The sequence below is a fragment of the Danaus plexippus genome, chromosome 12, assembly GCF_018135715.1.
Source record: "Danaus plexippus chromosome 12, MEX_DaPlex, whole genome shotgun sequence".
NCBI lineage: Eukaryota > Metazoa > Arthropoda > Insecta > Lepidoptera > Nymphalidae > Danaus > Danaus plexippus.
Genome location: NC_083545.1, coordinates 6702155 through 6719079, shown reverse-complemented (window position 1 = coordinate 6719079; position 16925 = coordinate 6702155). Strand labels below are relative to the sequence as shown.

General features: G+C 29.8%; 3 protein-coding genes across 5 annotated transcripts in view; 2 read left to right on the top strand and 1 right to left on the bottom strand.

Moving 5' to 3' along the window:
- Positions 1-16925, top strand: part of LOC116772500 (lipase member H-A-like) — a 33084-nt gene that overhangs the window by 2789 nt on the left and 13370 nt on the right. The gene's annotated exons all lie outside the window — the stretch shown is intronic.
- The window catches only part of LOC116772489 (uncharacterized), a 47611-nt gene that overhangs the window by 27174 nt on the left and 3512 nt on the right, over positions 1-16925 (bottom strand). The window lies entirely within an intron of this gene.
- LOC116772488 (uncharacterized) lies at positions 6696-9675 on the top strand. The gene is made up of 2 exons (XM_032664698.2): positions 6696-6821; positions 7232-9675. The coding sequence occupies exon 2, from the start codon at positions 7246-7248 to the stop codon at positions 8239-8241; it is 996 nt and encodes a 331-aa protein (XP_032520589.2). The 5' UTR covers positions 6696-6821; positions 7232-7245; the 3' UTR covers positions 8242-9675.

The following is a 16925-nucleotide window of genomic DNA, read 5'->3' as shown; positions in this document are numbered from 1 at the left end:
TGTAATATACCGGTTCGCTGTTGCACTTTCACTGGCGGCTTTGTTTGTTTTCACTGTACTGACGTGTCGATAATTTGTACGTTTGTTACGTACAGTATTCATTTTTTTTAAATATTTTTTATATACATATATACTTATTATAATTTCACTTTCTATGAAACTAAATGCTCTTATGGATATGTTATTTAATGTGCTCTTACAGATAAGTAATAATACTTGTTAGTTCAACAATTATTTCGAAATGCCAAACGAGGCAATACCTATAGTAATTAATTACCTCAAAAAGCACAGCAAATTTTCACCCTAGTAACCTTTGAGATCGAAGACAGCCTTGGATAGAGATTACAGTCCGAAATAAATCAACCTCCTACATAGCGTTCACTTGCCATTATTTGAGATATGGAGCGCGTTATGCAAAATGCACAGTACACACGCCTAGAGCTTATGAGAGAAATCCTTAGAAGGCTGTACAGTCCGCCGCTTGTGTATTACAATTTTATTTTTTATTTTAATGTACTTTAACAAATAAAAAATGTAAAATAGATTTAAAGTATACATAATATTCTTACTAAATGTACCCTACTTGTCAATTCTCTGTATAATTCTGAATAAAATTCCTTATATAAATCGTTAGTTATGGTGTTTTGTACACGACTGTATTTAGTTGGTAACATGTAGTATACTTTCGGTTTCAAAACTAGGCAACGAGATATAATATCGTTGAGCTTGATTGCTTACAAACCGGACCAAGAATGAGATAATATTAGTTTATGAATCATTCATCACATAAAATATCATTGCGATTCGATTTTTTATTTTTTATAAAAAAAAAAGTATATTTCCTGCTGGGTGAGTCTTAATTACTGCAATAATTTGTTACGACTTATCGCACAGTAATCCAAACTCATTAAGAGGTGACTGCTATAATAGCTATACAAGTCTGTAATCAATTTAAATACTAGGAATGTATTTACTTAATACTACATAGATTATCTATTTCAACGTACTTAGAACAATTTGAAGTAATATTCAAGGAACTCGCTGCATATGGTTGGCTTATTATACATTCAAGTTGAGCGCCACAATTATTAACATACCGACATAAATCGGATTCTGAAAATGAATAATCAAGCCAATTTAGAAATACTAAGACAGACTTGATCTAAATAGTGTGGGACTGTATATATACAGCGTTACGCTAGAACATGTCGCTCCAAAGGAAACGAATTTTTAAAATAACACTATTCCGACATAGACATCGTATTAACCTACAAATGAGATTATATTTAAATTAATATATGTTAAATTTATTTCTTATTTAAAAACAACAGTACGAAAATTAAAAAAAATATTTTTATGATTTCTACGTAAATAAGACTGATACAATAACCGCTGTTAATTTAATAAAATTAATATATGTTTATATGACAGGAATGCAAAAATAGTTTTATCGTATGATAAATGTAAGATTTAATAACTCTCGTATAATATATGAAATCGTGAACGTTCTCATTTAAGACAAATAATACAAACGAACTAATGAAATGTCAATGATAAATAATTTGAGGAGAGAACAATAAATCCAGTTAACAAGACAGTTACAGTGTGTAACAATCTTACTTTCATCGTTAACGTTCACGATTCAACCGACAGTTTATAGTCTGTTGACTTGACTGTACTGAAGAATATAACTGTATTAATGTATAATAAAACAATTTTTATTAAAAATAATGTTCATTCCAAATAAATAGACATCGTTCGTTTATTTCAAATTAGAATGCATCCAAAATCTGTTATGAAGAATTTTAATTATTTAACATTCTCATATACATAATATATAATATATGATTTTAATCTTCATACCAAAACGTATGAAGTATCGGGATTATGATAAAAATATATATTGCTTCCAGACTGAGATGCTTGCATAATTTCCTTTAAATATTATCATTTGACGTAGAATTTTTACATTCCGTAATATATTAAAATAACCCAAAAACTTCGTGACCCTCAAGTTATCTAAATAACTTTGCTGATGTCACATAAGTACTAACTCCGAATACAAGACGTCAGGATATTCAAGCAATTACGTGATCCACATTGAGCATTATTTAACCAGTGTTCAATACCGAGGACACCTGACCGAATGTTAGACGCGTTTGTATCATTGATACGTCATCGATCGGTTCAACGAAAGAGGTGTTCTGTGTTCTGCATAACTTTAATTGTATTTTAGCATTTTAGTACATTGTCCTTGAAGGACTTTTATGATTCAAGTATATTCCATAGTGTTCTCAATTTGATCAAATATGTACGTTTCTTAAAGTAAAACAATATTTGCAATTTTCTTTATATAACAAATAGATAGAGTTTTTTATTGCAATATCAAAGTATTTTTTATTAAATGATAATGACAAATAATGACCTATGTCCTTATTTTGTTGAAGGTACTCTAAAACCGACTCTACTACATTCATATTAAGGTATATATGATTGAATGGCTGCTATAAAAGGCACGAAGGCTGAGTATATGTGTCGAGGCTGTATACATATGGCATACTAATACTATTACTAATGTATTGTTCTCTGTAACATCACCTAAATAGGTATGCATCGGCTTAAGTCGGTATTTAAATACATGCACATATATAAAGTTATATTTTAACAGTTATAAATTGAGAAGAACGTTTTTTTCGCATTTATTTACTTTGTTATTGAAAAAAAAAAAATAATTTATGCTCGAATAAGTCTGGTGAGTATGAGACTCCAACTGAGCAGGTATTTCCGATTTCGTATTCTCATACTTAAAATATTTTAATAAAAAACACAGAAATGAAAATTATACATTATATAGATGATGGCAATAATTGTGTAAACAATTTATTTTTCCTTTAATATATTACAGAGATTGGGATAGTTCTATCTAAGTAACGATCGAACCCCTCTTAATGGCTAAATGTTTCTTTAGGACAAAATCAGTCAAACAGCATATGTATTGACTTTAACTTTTAACATATAAATATAATTAGTCACAATATTTTCTAAATATAAAATTAAACAACATAATTCTGTTCGTTAAAGGCACCTTCCTGTGCATTTCCTGATCTTATAAACCGCCCAGGCCCCAGAGCTCTATAGGACAGTGGTTCATAATTTAGAATTTCAAAGACCCAGCTAATTGAAAGTAGTTACTGCCTGCTAGGTTTTCACAGGCCGTCATTACAATAACTGTGAACGGATTACAGTTGGTAGGAACTCGGATTACAGGGATGTTAGCTTTTTATTTGTAACTTAATTATGTGCTGGCATTATTGTCATAGACCTAGTTATATTATGACGGCGTAATTTTGTGCTTTGCATCTTATTATATAAAAAAAATATCTTTAATAACTGTTTAGATGTAAATTTCGTATTAAGATAAAATAAGACGAGCATTAACATATAAGTAAGCTCTTTATGTGATGCATAGAAATTTGATAGAGGATGAATATTGATAAATATAGTAAGCTTTGATAACCTTATAAATAAGTCACTAAAATTTATAATAAAAATTCAGCTTTTTAAAAGTAAATTCTCACTTTGATTTCTAGCATTGGCGCCAAAAAAAAAATATTTATAATAAATTAATGACGATGGTTTATGATATACATCCAAAAGCGTTCTGGATTATTTACTTTGAATTGTAAAATGTTTAGAAAAGTTTGATGAACAAAATTAAACTCGATTGTAATTTATGTCATTTCAAAAAAAATAATCCTTAAACCATAATTACGAAACTATCCTAAATCCTGAATGAGATTAAAAAATTCCTTTAGGTACCTGGAGCTATTAATGAAGATAAACTAAGTTCTGTCAGCACAACTTTTTTCTTTCATTTTTTCATTCATTCTTAGTCTGTATAAATCCAGAATAAGCTTTTAATAATGTTCACCCATAAATAATTGAGAATTGTCTATTGGTGGATACTTTTTTATTTTAATAACACAGATAATAAAAACTGTTTTAAAATCCGTCATTTTATTCAATAATTTTGTAGTTTACATAAAAATTGCAAATATGTTAATGAGTACACATTAAAAAAGTAGTGGTCGGCTGTAATCCACATTGATTTTTAATTTATTTTACATTTTTTCTATGTTTTAGAAATACGATGTATGATCTTCATCTCGTCTTCCCATGATATAAAAAGCGAGCTAGATCTAAAAAATATTTTATTTCAATTAATAGTTTTAAATAAGTTAGTAATAAGTAGTACGTTCGTTATTCGTACAAAAAAATCTCTCATTTATGTCAGTTGTGTTTGCGTTTACGTAAGCGACATATTCATCGATTTTACAAAGGAAATTTAAGGAAAACAAATGCAAGCAAACATTCCGTTGTGTAATTAAAATTTGTAATGCAAATGACTAAGTTCACTTCACGGTACTTTCTCCGCTAGCAATTTCTCTTTTTTATTGTAACGCAAAGGATGGTATCGAATGGTCTGTACGGAAACGGATGTTGATATGAGTTTCCTTTTAAATTAAGTCGAAAATTATGTCGTAGTAGTTTAAATGATAAAACAAAATTTAAGAACAGATCATTAAGGATTTATATTGTCTATATAAAAATAATTGTCAGTTCAAAATTAATAAATAAATCATATGAATATTGTTAGTTCATTTAAACATAATAATTTTCAAAATAACGTTCCAAGTACTATAATAAAACATTAACATCGTCCTCAAACACAGTCAATTATGTAACGATGAGTTACATGACATAACTCATCATAACTCACAAGTTAAACAATGATTTAAGTTTTAATGATATTTCAATCGTTTTGATTTCCAAAATGATATTATATCTATTTCATATTTGTTATACAGGCTAATCAATGATAAATTTCAGCGTTTATTAACATAATAATCGATATTTCGTATTATATCTGCATAATTTTGAACATTCCAATATCGATGTTGTAGACTGTGCTCCGCTATATTCCAAGGCAAGTTAGCGTCACCCACGCTATAGCAGCTTGTAAATTAATCTTACTTGAGTTATAATTGTGTTTTACGAACTATAAAGATTTATTATTTAATTCATATAAGTTTCAATAAAATATAGTTAGTATATTTAAAAAATATACGCATTTAATACACGTTTTATTATTGTGTATTAAAATGAGATATTAGATATATGTTTTAAAGCAATTATAGTACTGAAATAACACGTATAATTTATAACTAGAACATATTTAATTAGTTTACATGTTAAAGAAGTATTAAACGAAACATAATCATTTAAATTTTACATAATATGTAACACAAGGTCGGTCAAAAAGCATTTCAAGTGTGTTGAGAAATATTAAAAGATTCGCCCACAGCTCTCGAAACCTCACTAGAAATACATGTGGCTAAGGATGTTTTAAAATTAATAAATCATCATCATCATCAGCCTATCGGAGCCCACTGCTGAGCAAAGGCCTCTTCTCACATGGATAAGGTTAATAAAATATACTTATAAGAATTATTTGAAAGAGCCATGACAATATGATCTACTCGATCAGATCTAAGACTTTCGCGTATATTCATTTATAATCGACTTATTGTTTTTGAATTAAATAAATTAAGCAATGAAACTTTGAAACTAAAATGGTTTACAGGAAATAAAATTTAAATATCTATATAACATGATAAATTTAATCATGTATTCTGAACTTTGATGACATTATAATAAAAACTAATTATGTTAGAAAGTGAATTCGGGAAGTAAGTTTTGGATAGACGAAATAAGTACCTAATAAATAACACGAAAATTTAAGTTTACCTTAGACATGACAAACATGAAATATATTAATTAGAGATTTACGGTATGAGAATAGAATATTGTTAACGAGTATTGAACGGACACGGAGGCAGAGACTAGTGTAGCATATACGTAATTCGTAGTGACAATTTGTAACAGAATGCTAAGTAAATATGGAAAAAAATTTAAGGCAAAATAAATCAATCTAAATCAAGTAAAGATATGCGTTAGCGCGTACTTCGAACTGGTGACGTCACCGATGGTGTGACGAGTTCATCGAATTACGTCATCGTTTTTTCTAGAATTTTCCCTTATGCTGTAGGTAGTTACTTTGTTACTTTTATAAATCTAACTACCAATTGAGTTGGAATTCAAGAAATAATAAGATATTTAAAAAAATCTTCTTATTATAACTTTACATAGCCTTTTGTTTTTGTATTTATTTTAAAACAAATTGAAATTATGTATAATATAATGTAGGTTATTAATATTATTCATTTAAATGAAACTAATATTTTTCGGATAATCTACGCGTGATTTATTTTTGTAAAAACAACATATTAATATTATTCCCTATTTTTAAATATCATTTAAGGTAAAATACGGTTTCTTTGGCCACGGAGTCCCTAAACGTTGTCCCTTTCTTTGAGAGAGAACGAAATAATATAAAATTTGTCTTTCATTTACAGTTATCATAAGTTATTTATCGATTGTTCGTCTGTATTTGTTCCGGCTATAACCCTAAACGTTATTCATTTGCCATTGATTAACCTAAATAAGTTTTATGTTTATATATATACTAATCACTGTGTTCATATTTACAACCTATTAAATAATAAATCTAACAAATCGATTAAACTATCTGATTTTCGTATATCGTAATTTTAATTACGTAAAGTGGAAAACATTGAATCATAACAAGACTCACACGGCACTGAGGCGTTTTGCACACGACAGTATATGTACATATAAAAACGAGGCGAGCGTTATCTCTTATCATTGGCCGGTAATTCGTCACTCAGACACGACAAAACGTGAGTATTATATTGTTCATATCTATATCTTTATTTATATTAATGTTATTGTTTCTTAGCATGTCCCGTTTATCAAATCTAACCGCCTGCCGCTGGTTCACTGGCTATTAAATTCTAAATTTATCGCTATAATTGTAATCGAAGTATTTGTATCAACACGATTATTAAAAAAAAATACATGTAAAATTTTATTGTAAATAATATTAATTATAAAGCAATACATGTGAAATTAATGACGTTCTTGTATTTGCCTTTTTACTTATTCCTTAAAAATGTCCGGTCAATAACTGCCATCCTTTTTCACTCGCTTTAATTCCAGATCCGATGTTATTCAGCTTTTTAATGAGTTTAATATTTTTAAGTTAACCGATAAATTATATTAGAAATGGAATTTATTTTCTCTGTTGCAGTTTTTTTCCACAAGATGCCTTGCTGCAATAAAACTGTTGCTAAGAAGAGCTGCGAAAAAATATGTAATAAAGCAGGTTGTTCCTGCATTCAAACCGATGGCAAAGCCTGTGTTTGTCTTTGCACCGACAAGGAAGGAAAGATAATTCGCTGTGACGATTGCAAGTGCCAGAACACTTGCGATAAGTCTGGATGCGAGTGTGTTCTGACAGGAGGGAAGTCTTGCATTTGCGTTTGTACCGATGGAAAAGGAAGCTTTAAGGTCTGCGACGACTGTACTTGCACCGGAGAAGCTCCCAAGTGTGACAAAGCAGGGTGTGAGTGCATTCCAACTGGTGGCAAAGCCTGTGTTTGTCTTTGCACCGACAAGGAAGGAAAGATAATTCGCTGTGACGATTGCAAGTGCCAGAACACTTGCGATAAGTCTGGATGCGAGTGTGTTCCGACAGGAGGGAAGTCTTGCATTTGCGTTTGTACCGATGGAAAAGGAGGCTTTAAGGTCTGCGACGACTGTACTTGCACCGGAGAAGCTCCCAAGTGTGACAAAGCAGGGTGTGAGTGCATTCCAACTGGTGGCAAAGCCTGTGTTTGTCTTTGCACCGACAAGGAAGGAAAGATAATTCGCTGTGACGATTGCAAGTGCCAGAACACTTGCGATAAGTCTGGATGCGAGTGTGTTCCGACAGGAGGGAAGTCTTGCATTTGCGTTTGTACCGATGGAAAAGGAGGCTTTAAGGTCTGCAACGACTGTACTTGCACCGGAGAAGCTCCCAAGTGTGACAAAGCAGGGTGTGAGTGCATTCCAACTGGTGGCAAAGCCTGTGTTTGTCTTTGCACCGACAAGGAAGGAAAGATAATTCGCTGTGACGATTGCAAGTGCCAGAACACTTGCGATAAGTCTGGATGCGAGTGTGTTCCGACAGGAGGAAAGTCTTGCATTTGCGTTTGTACCGATGTAAAAGGAGGCTTTAAGGTCTGCGACGACTGTACTTGCAGCGAAGTAAAGTCATAACTATATTTAAACTCATTTAAACTCCCCTGTTACGTTGTATATGAATTATATGAAAAGGTTATTGTAAATGAAAATATGTTAAAAGAACGTTACTGGCAATTGTATATTTAGATTATGGTAAGCAATGGCAAACAATAAGAAATAATTCGAAGGCAAACTAATAAGTCGTTGTTATTGTGTAATCTTACAAGTTGGCAACGCCGTACTACATACGGTTTAGTTTATAAATTAATTTAAGGTTGCTGAAGTCAATTTGTTTCTTGTTCAAGAATATATGCACAGTTCGACTTAATATCGTAATTTTTTTTGACTTATATTTCTATGATCATTTATTTCAATGCCAATAGTACGTTATTCTTGAAATAAAAATAATAAAAAATATAACCGTTTATAGTTTTACGATCCCAATTTTCTATATTCACTATTTAGGATCTATTATTTAATTCTTTTCGTCTCGGTCCGAATGTCAACGGAGTCAGCGATCAAGATAATCTGAATGTTCGCGGCACCAGATAAATGTAGAACTCCAGGTATAAATATAACTTACTGAGCTGCCACAAAAATTTGTTCAAACGCTCAGTCTTCGTGGCAAACTTGTGGCATGCAAGCGATCCGAACGCGTCAAGCTTGGCCGCGGTTTTTCAACAGTCCCTCGTATATCGATTCTCGACAAGAACTTTATTAACAATAAAATATATTATACGTGAAACATGTCTTCGAATATTTTAAGTTCATTATTTAGTTAATAGCATTACCGCTAAACATTATGATGAATGGAGGATTAAGTATTCTTTGGTTACATTGCAGTTCAATTCTTTAGTAGATTACGTTTAGTCAGTTACTTATTTATGAGTTTTAACCATCGTAACTAAAAACCAACAGTTTGTAGTAAGAACCCCTACTTACCTAAGGAAGTCGATTGGAAGTACATCTATCAATAAAACAGGAATAAATTACTGGGATATATTTTTAATACGTGAATATGAATATACTAGGCGCATACCGTGTGCCCGCTCGAGGGAATATACGTTAATATACCTAAATCCTATGATTTTTTTTGTGTGAAAACAAACGATTATACAATTACATAAAATTATATATACCTAATTCCAATGTTAAGGAAAATGTGCTGCTATATACAAACATTTTCATCTAAATTCAATGTCTGGAAACAAAACTTTAACATACGATATATGAAAAAGTCCCTACATAATATTCTTTGTGAATTTCACTACGAGATCTCGTACTATAATTTTATTTTGGTGGATCGTGGGAGAAATCTCGCTTCGAGCAATAGAAAGGATGCTGCGTTTAACTCCCAGCGACATACTTGTGTTGTTGAAGTGTGTTATCAATGTTATTGTAAGTACATAATGGGTCTTGTTATGTGTTTAAGTTGTTTATTTAATATTTGTGAATACGTGATAACATATAATATGATGTACATATAATATATCATATAAATTCTTATCCATTCGGTTGCTCTTTCGTTTTGGTACTTTAAGTACCGGTTAAAGTTTCATGGAATTATTTCACTTTTTTTTTTTGGTTTTAATTTATTTATTCGTATTTCCAAATAACGTTCTGAAGTTTTTTCAAAAGAATTTATTTATATACGAAAATATATATTATTATATAAACTGAATTGAATTTAATAAAGAAATAATTAAGTAAATTAAACTAAGTGTGACGCGTTTCTTATTATTTTATATTTACCTAATCCCCAACAGGATACGTTCTAGCATCCGAAAAACTTAGCTGTACAAACGAAAGTCTTAAATATCATAAAAGGAATTAATTGAATAGAAAAACGGAATCTAAATTACATTTTTCCTCTTTTTTCGTCCAAAATAAGATTAATAATTGAATAAATCATCATCATCATCATCATCAGCCTATACTGGTCCACTGCTGGACATAGGCCTCTCCAATTGAATAAATGCATCTCTACAATTTATATATATTTAATTTGGATCACAGAATAAATTTTATATTCATCTTGAAAAGTTGCTATTGTGAAATATAAACACGCGTTTGCAGAATAATTTGGCGACACTTATACATACAAAAAAATACGTTTATATTTAAGATTAATTTAACAGCCAGTTTATGGTTGTTGTCGAAAACAAATCAAAATTTTACACATTTTTATATGTATATGAAATAAGTCATTATGAGAAGGGAAGTGAAACATTTTAAACAGCTGTTATGTGACTATTATTTTCATTTCCCCATTAACTTTTCTCTTACATACAGCACGCGCTACGGAACCATCAATTGCTGGTGATACGCAATTTGATGACCGTTAGTTTGTCGCACCGTGTGGTACAATACCTGAGATATATAGAATATACTTCAATAATTTTTGTACTCTAAGATATATGTATGTTTATATGTTCCCATTGATATCAGACTGAATATGTTAACAGTTATAAGGAAACATTAAGTGTAACTTAACTAAATTTTAGAAAAAGAAACTACGAAATACATAGACGAAGTCGGAGGAGATAGCAGTAGAATATTAATTAAAATAATGATTTTGCATTTTATAAGACATTTGAAGATCGAAAGATAAAGATGAAAAAATTATCTCAGATATAACGATAGTAATGTCAATCAATTAAAGAACAATTCATTGCCATTCCCACTGTCATACTGACCTAAAAATTTTTTTTAGACAACTTATATTTTTCGTTTAGAAATCAATAAGAAACATAGTTTTGAAACGTGTTGTATTAAATATAGTTAATTATATAATAAAAATACAAATATACTTAATATTTAACTTACTTTTTACTTAATATTTAACATTTAATTTATTTATTTTAAGATATATAGGTGTTCGATAAGACAGGAATCAAGATTAGAATAATGTGTAAATCTTTCAAAATCATATATCAAAGTATGTATAGAACAAAATATATTAAAACAAAAACAATATATAATATAACTATCTTTGAAAATATATGCTTAGGCTGTTGAATTCGTGACGTTTAAATGATACTAAATAATCCAAAGCGGGACTTCCTTTATCTTGAACCACACATACAGATAAGATACACTTACAGTTCAAGCGGCAGGTTAAACAAATCTGCGACACGCGATAATCGCTGAAACACCGTTACTGAACTAACAGTTAACTTAAACCTAATACAATTACTATCATTGAAAAAAAAAAGATTCGACGCGTTTAAAAGCCGTTCGATTTTCAAATGTCATAATTTGAATTTAGAATCTTTGTCGTGACGTTATATTCTAAATTCGAATTTCGTAAATGTTTGTCATTGCTTCTATAGTTATAATAACACCGGCTGTTTGAAGTTAAATATTATGCAGAAATTTGAATAAATTTGTAATAATAGGCATAGCTTTTTTCAACCAATTATTTTTTTTTGACAAAAACTCAAAACGAAACCATTTAATTTATAGTACTATTAAAGCATTATATTATAGATAATGTAGATTTAATTTTGATATTGAAAACCGTCATTATAAATATTCTGGCCGTATTTGAATATTTGATCCCTACGAACCATGTATTTAACTTGAGACTGAGTTGATAGCTCCTTAGTGTGAATTTAAAATATTAAAATTGTAATCACTTAAATTAATAGTATTCGTAATACGAACACATTATTTCCTAATAATATTCAATTTTTTTTTTATTTTAAGAGACTTCTACACTATCGTGAAATATCAATTATTTTATGTCATTAACAATCTGATTTCTATCGAATTTAGTTACTATAATAAATACATATACACAATACTACAAAAGCAATCAGTGACAAATACCTTAGTAATTTATATCTCAAAATATACGTAAGAGACCTTCCAGCCCACAACCATATTTACATAACACATCACCCACTTCTCCGTACAAAATATATTTATGAAATTTGTGAGTGACCTTACGTAATGCCACATCCTGTATACATAATTTTCATGTATTCTTTTCTGTCATACTTTTTAATTCTAGTAAACCAACCGACATATGGTCCGTGGCAAAATGTTCTCAATGTTTAAAAGAGATTTTAAGAATTCGTTGTTGGCTGTATATATTATGCCAATGCTTGTTACAGTAAAAAACTCTTGAGGTACAATATTTTCGCAGGGAAAGTTTTTTTAGCTACCCTTTACCTTAACTTCGGGTAATCAGTAGATGAAACTTTGATAGACAAGTGCATTCCGTATTATCTACTAACCACGACTTTTACCTAACTCGCAATGACCTTACCCATACCAAGCGGAAGCTTTACCTGTAATACAAAAAAAAGCTATACCCACAACGTAGAATAAGAGCTTTTTCCATGAGATACTTCAGGGCTTTATTCATAAAGTACAATAAGGCTATACCAATAAGGCATAAGATAATATAACAGCCAGATCACTTCAATGACGATATTCTTCAAATTTTGTAGAAAACGCTATTACTTTAAGGGGTTTCTGAACCAGATAAATAAGTAGAATTTATCACCATGTCTATACATCTTAAATCTACTGTCACTTTTAGTGCTGCCATAGTTGTAGAACATATAGCGTCAGAATTCTAGGTTCATCCTGAATCTTATATTATTAAGTTTTTAACATTAAAACAATGATTTTTAATAGAAAATGTAAAATTAAAACTCATCGACAAGAGCAAAGATCAAACTTACGACCTACGTAATTTGATATTCAATATGCTATGTCCACTGAGCTACAATGGCCTGCAAAATGTTCTGCCTAAAACTAATGTCATTGTCTAAAACGGTCACAACAATCTATGAATGAGAATTGATTTGTTATTGATGCAATACATTGTTTTATAAAAACAAATGACAACGTGTCGAAGTATGCAGCCGAATGTCACGGAAGTCGGCTGTTTGTTTAAAACATCAGGTATGTAAAGCGTCTGATTCATGTTGAGGTTGGATTGTATGAATGAATTTATAGCAATATATTATATCAATAACAACATATATACATATATGTTAACCTGTAGCGCAAAACTGAGAAAAATTCTGTGTAACCTTACTGTAGTATTGTATCAAGTATTTATTATATCAGAATAACACAACTTCAAATAGTAATTGCTATTAGCTTTTAACTAAATAGTTGGAGTTTCTAACTTAATTTTTATTAAGTTTATAATTTTAAATACTCGCATCTAATTTTAGCTTAATGAGCAAAAAATTACAAATTCAGAAATAAAAGAGATACATTTAAACGAAATGTTTACAAATGATCTTTAACGGCTATTTACATTGCATGATAGTTATACTTTTTAAAGCAGACAATAGCCGTAAAAGTCTGGACTCGAACAGAATTCGAAATTCAAACGGATAAATTCCAAATTCAAACTGTTATTGTAACTCTTTCTTTCACACTTTTTTATTTAAATAATACGCGTGAAAGAGATGGAGCTATACATTAATTAGAAATGAATTTATATAAAAAAAATGTCAATAAGTACCTCAATATATATTTGATTGCTACAATTTTTTTGAACTTTTACTTCCGAACTAGACCCCGTCTACACTATCGCCGAATGAAATAATATTCGGAAGTTGATCGTTGTTTTTGCAAGTAATTATGTTTTACGTTCGCTACATTTAAACCATGATCCATGAATACATTGTGTGGGTGTTTAATATTGAACTCTGGAATTTTGAATGACCATTAAAATGTATTTTATGACGTTATCTTCATCATTTTCAATTCGCTACCGTTGAATCGGTTTGTTGTTTTACTTTGAACTTTTTAATGTTATTATTACTTTGTATTTTTTATATATTGAACAAATACCAGAGTTCAGAGATCTTTTAATATCTGAAAAATACACTGACACAAGTCAAGTAGGAACTTGTTTGTGCCCACAAGCACAATGTCATTGCATAATCGCCCACAGATGATGTCATTTTACAAATAAGGCAGCAACACACGGAAACTTTATGACACAGAAATTTTCGTGGCATTGGGGCAGTGGTATTCCATATTGATAAAAAAAATCATACATTATAGTTTAATACATATAATATAGGAAATTATACGTTATTTAAATCTGTTACTTTCAGTATATATTCGTAATGTTTCGACTACGGATGTATATGAATTATGAGTTCAACGAAAAAAAATACCATAGCATAGCTTGCATACCAGAATAATAACATAACATGCATACTATTTGATTTAAAAATAAATGGCTAGTATTTCGTAAATAAGAACAAAGTTAAATAAACCATATAGGCTTGTACACATGACATTTTAAAATGTTTAGAAGTAGGTAAGCAGAGCTTTGTAATTGAGAACAAATATAAAAAAAAAAAAGTTTATAAAGCCACGGACATGTCTCGTTATGTGAAGTTCGAAGCTACTGTGAGAACAGAATAAAAGCCTTAACCTTTGTTCTAATTGTGCACAAAGTCACGTCGTAAGACCGTTTGTTGATAGGATCAAATGCTTCACAAAAGTATATTTATACCATTTATACCATGAGATATATGGAACAATTAGTTAACTATCAGCTTTAATATTTTTAAATAGCTCTTCTCTTGTTTGTACAATGGCTCTAACTGTATCGCATACCGATGATTGCGACTATAAGATCGCGATTTACAAACGGGTTAACGGTTTTAAAACGCTTTTGCTTTTATTAACACTATGATTTGACAGTTTCTTTATGTATTGTTTTATTTTATATAGATTATATAAAACAGTTTACGACACAGTCCATGATAAACAGCCGATGTTGTTATATTTAATCTGTGTTAAGTCTTTAGATAAACTATGCTTGATTATGTTTAATTGGCTTGTCTCCTAGGTTAATTTAACATTTATTGTCAGGCTGCTAAAGCTTTAACGTTAGTATTATTCGTATATTTATAATACTTAAAAGTTCCATCTCAAAATGTTATCATATTATTTGAGTAGAATTAAGACACGAATAAGGAAAATACCTTTAGATAACGAGAACACATTCTTCATCACAATGTACAGGAAGCGAAAAATAAATTTTTATTGAAGTACGTATAATTACTTATAAGATATAAAATATATATGTATATAATAAATAATCATTCCGGTTATATATTTGGTAAGGTACAAAACATAAATATATAATAATTTTTTCTCATATTTTTAGTGTATAATTCTATAGAATGTGTAAATAGTATATATATATATAATAAATCTTTAAAATTACTGTATATAATTTTTGCGTTAAACAAAGCAGTTTTTATATAAGTCCTTATTATTATCAATAGATTTCCTCCACCGCAGCGTTCAATGCAATCGTTCCTAAACACGCCACCGAAATACAATAAGAACCTAGCGTGTTATTATCTCCTGGTACTTTAATAAATAAACTATAACAATAAATTTAAATTCTAATACAACAAACCTTACCATAAGATTATATCGACACACTACACACGAAGCGTTTGCCGGTTTTCATTCATGATGATCTCATTATAGTATTAACGTAAGTTATTCAATAAGACAGAGAACACTTCGGATGCAGTGTAACGATACTTGTATTAAGCGTAATGAACCCAAAAATAAAATAAAAATTCCATGATATTATTTGAGAAGTCCTTCCAGAGGATAAAGGAGAATCATCCACAAAATTAACAGGTCTTTGACCTTTGCTAGTTACCACCAATACTAAACGAAACTTAAATTTTCCTCTATATTAAAGAATCCACAGTTTCTTCAAACTAAAACTTGCTAAGAATTGTATGTCAGGTTCTTTGATTGCTTAAGTCAAAAAAATATAACATTCATACACGAAATAAATAAATCTATAGGTTTGTAAGTAATTAAAATTAACCTGATTAATAATTGAAAATATCTTCTTTATTGCCTAAACTCATAATATTAAAACAACCCTACATTACTAAGCGTGTTGAGTATTTGTAGCAATAAATCTTTTTACCAATAACTCAGAGTTTTTATTTGACCTCTGGCAATGAACACGTCAAAGAAAACGATCTCGAAATTATGTTATTTATAAATAAAAGTCAATTACGGACATGTAGCGAGATCATTTTTATTATTTAACGAAGCGTAGACACGGACATAACTTTTATAATTACCCGAAAGCAAGAGATGTTACTGTTGAAACGATATATCGTTTTCGACATACGACACGACAAATGACTCCGATCCCTGGTTGTGAAGGGACATTATTAAATTATTAAAAATTGGTATAAATAAATTTAATAAAATATTTATTTAAATTTTGTACATATATATGACAATTTTATGTCGTATACAATAGAAAAAGTACATATCTGTTAATATGATAATACAGTGGTTATAAACATTGAAATGTTTTAGTTAAAATAGTTAAACCGCAGTAGTATAGACGCATTAATTACTGATTATCTTTTAATTATGAGAGTTTGTTATTATAAAAATATATCATCACGAAACTTAACTAGAGAAAATAAATGCTGTATGTGTGGTAGTTATAGTGTGCCTTATAATTTGAATCTTTTTTTTAATAGCTCTAATTCTCGGCACCGATTTTAATCGGTGGCAATATTAAGCGGGTAGCATTAAAGTAATGAACTTGCGATGAAAGATAGAAAAAGTCAGAAGTCGACCTTCGAGTAATGTCAGCACACAGCGTAACACTCGCAGAGTAACTAAGAGTATGTTAAAAAAAAGGCAACGATTATGATTAAAAGTTTTATTTATAC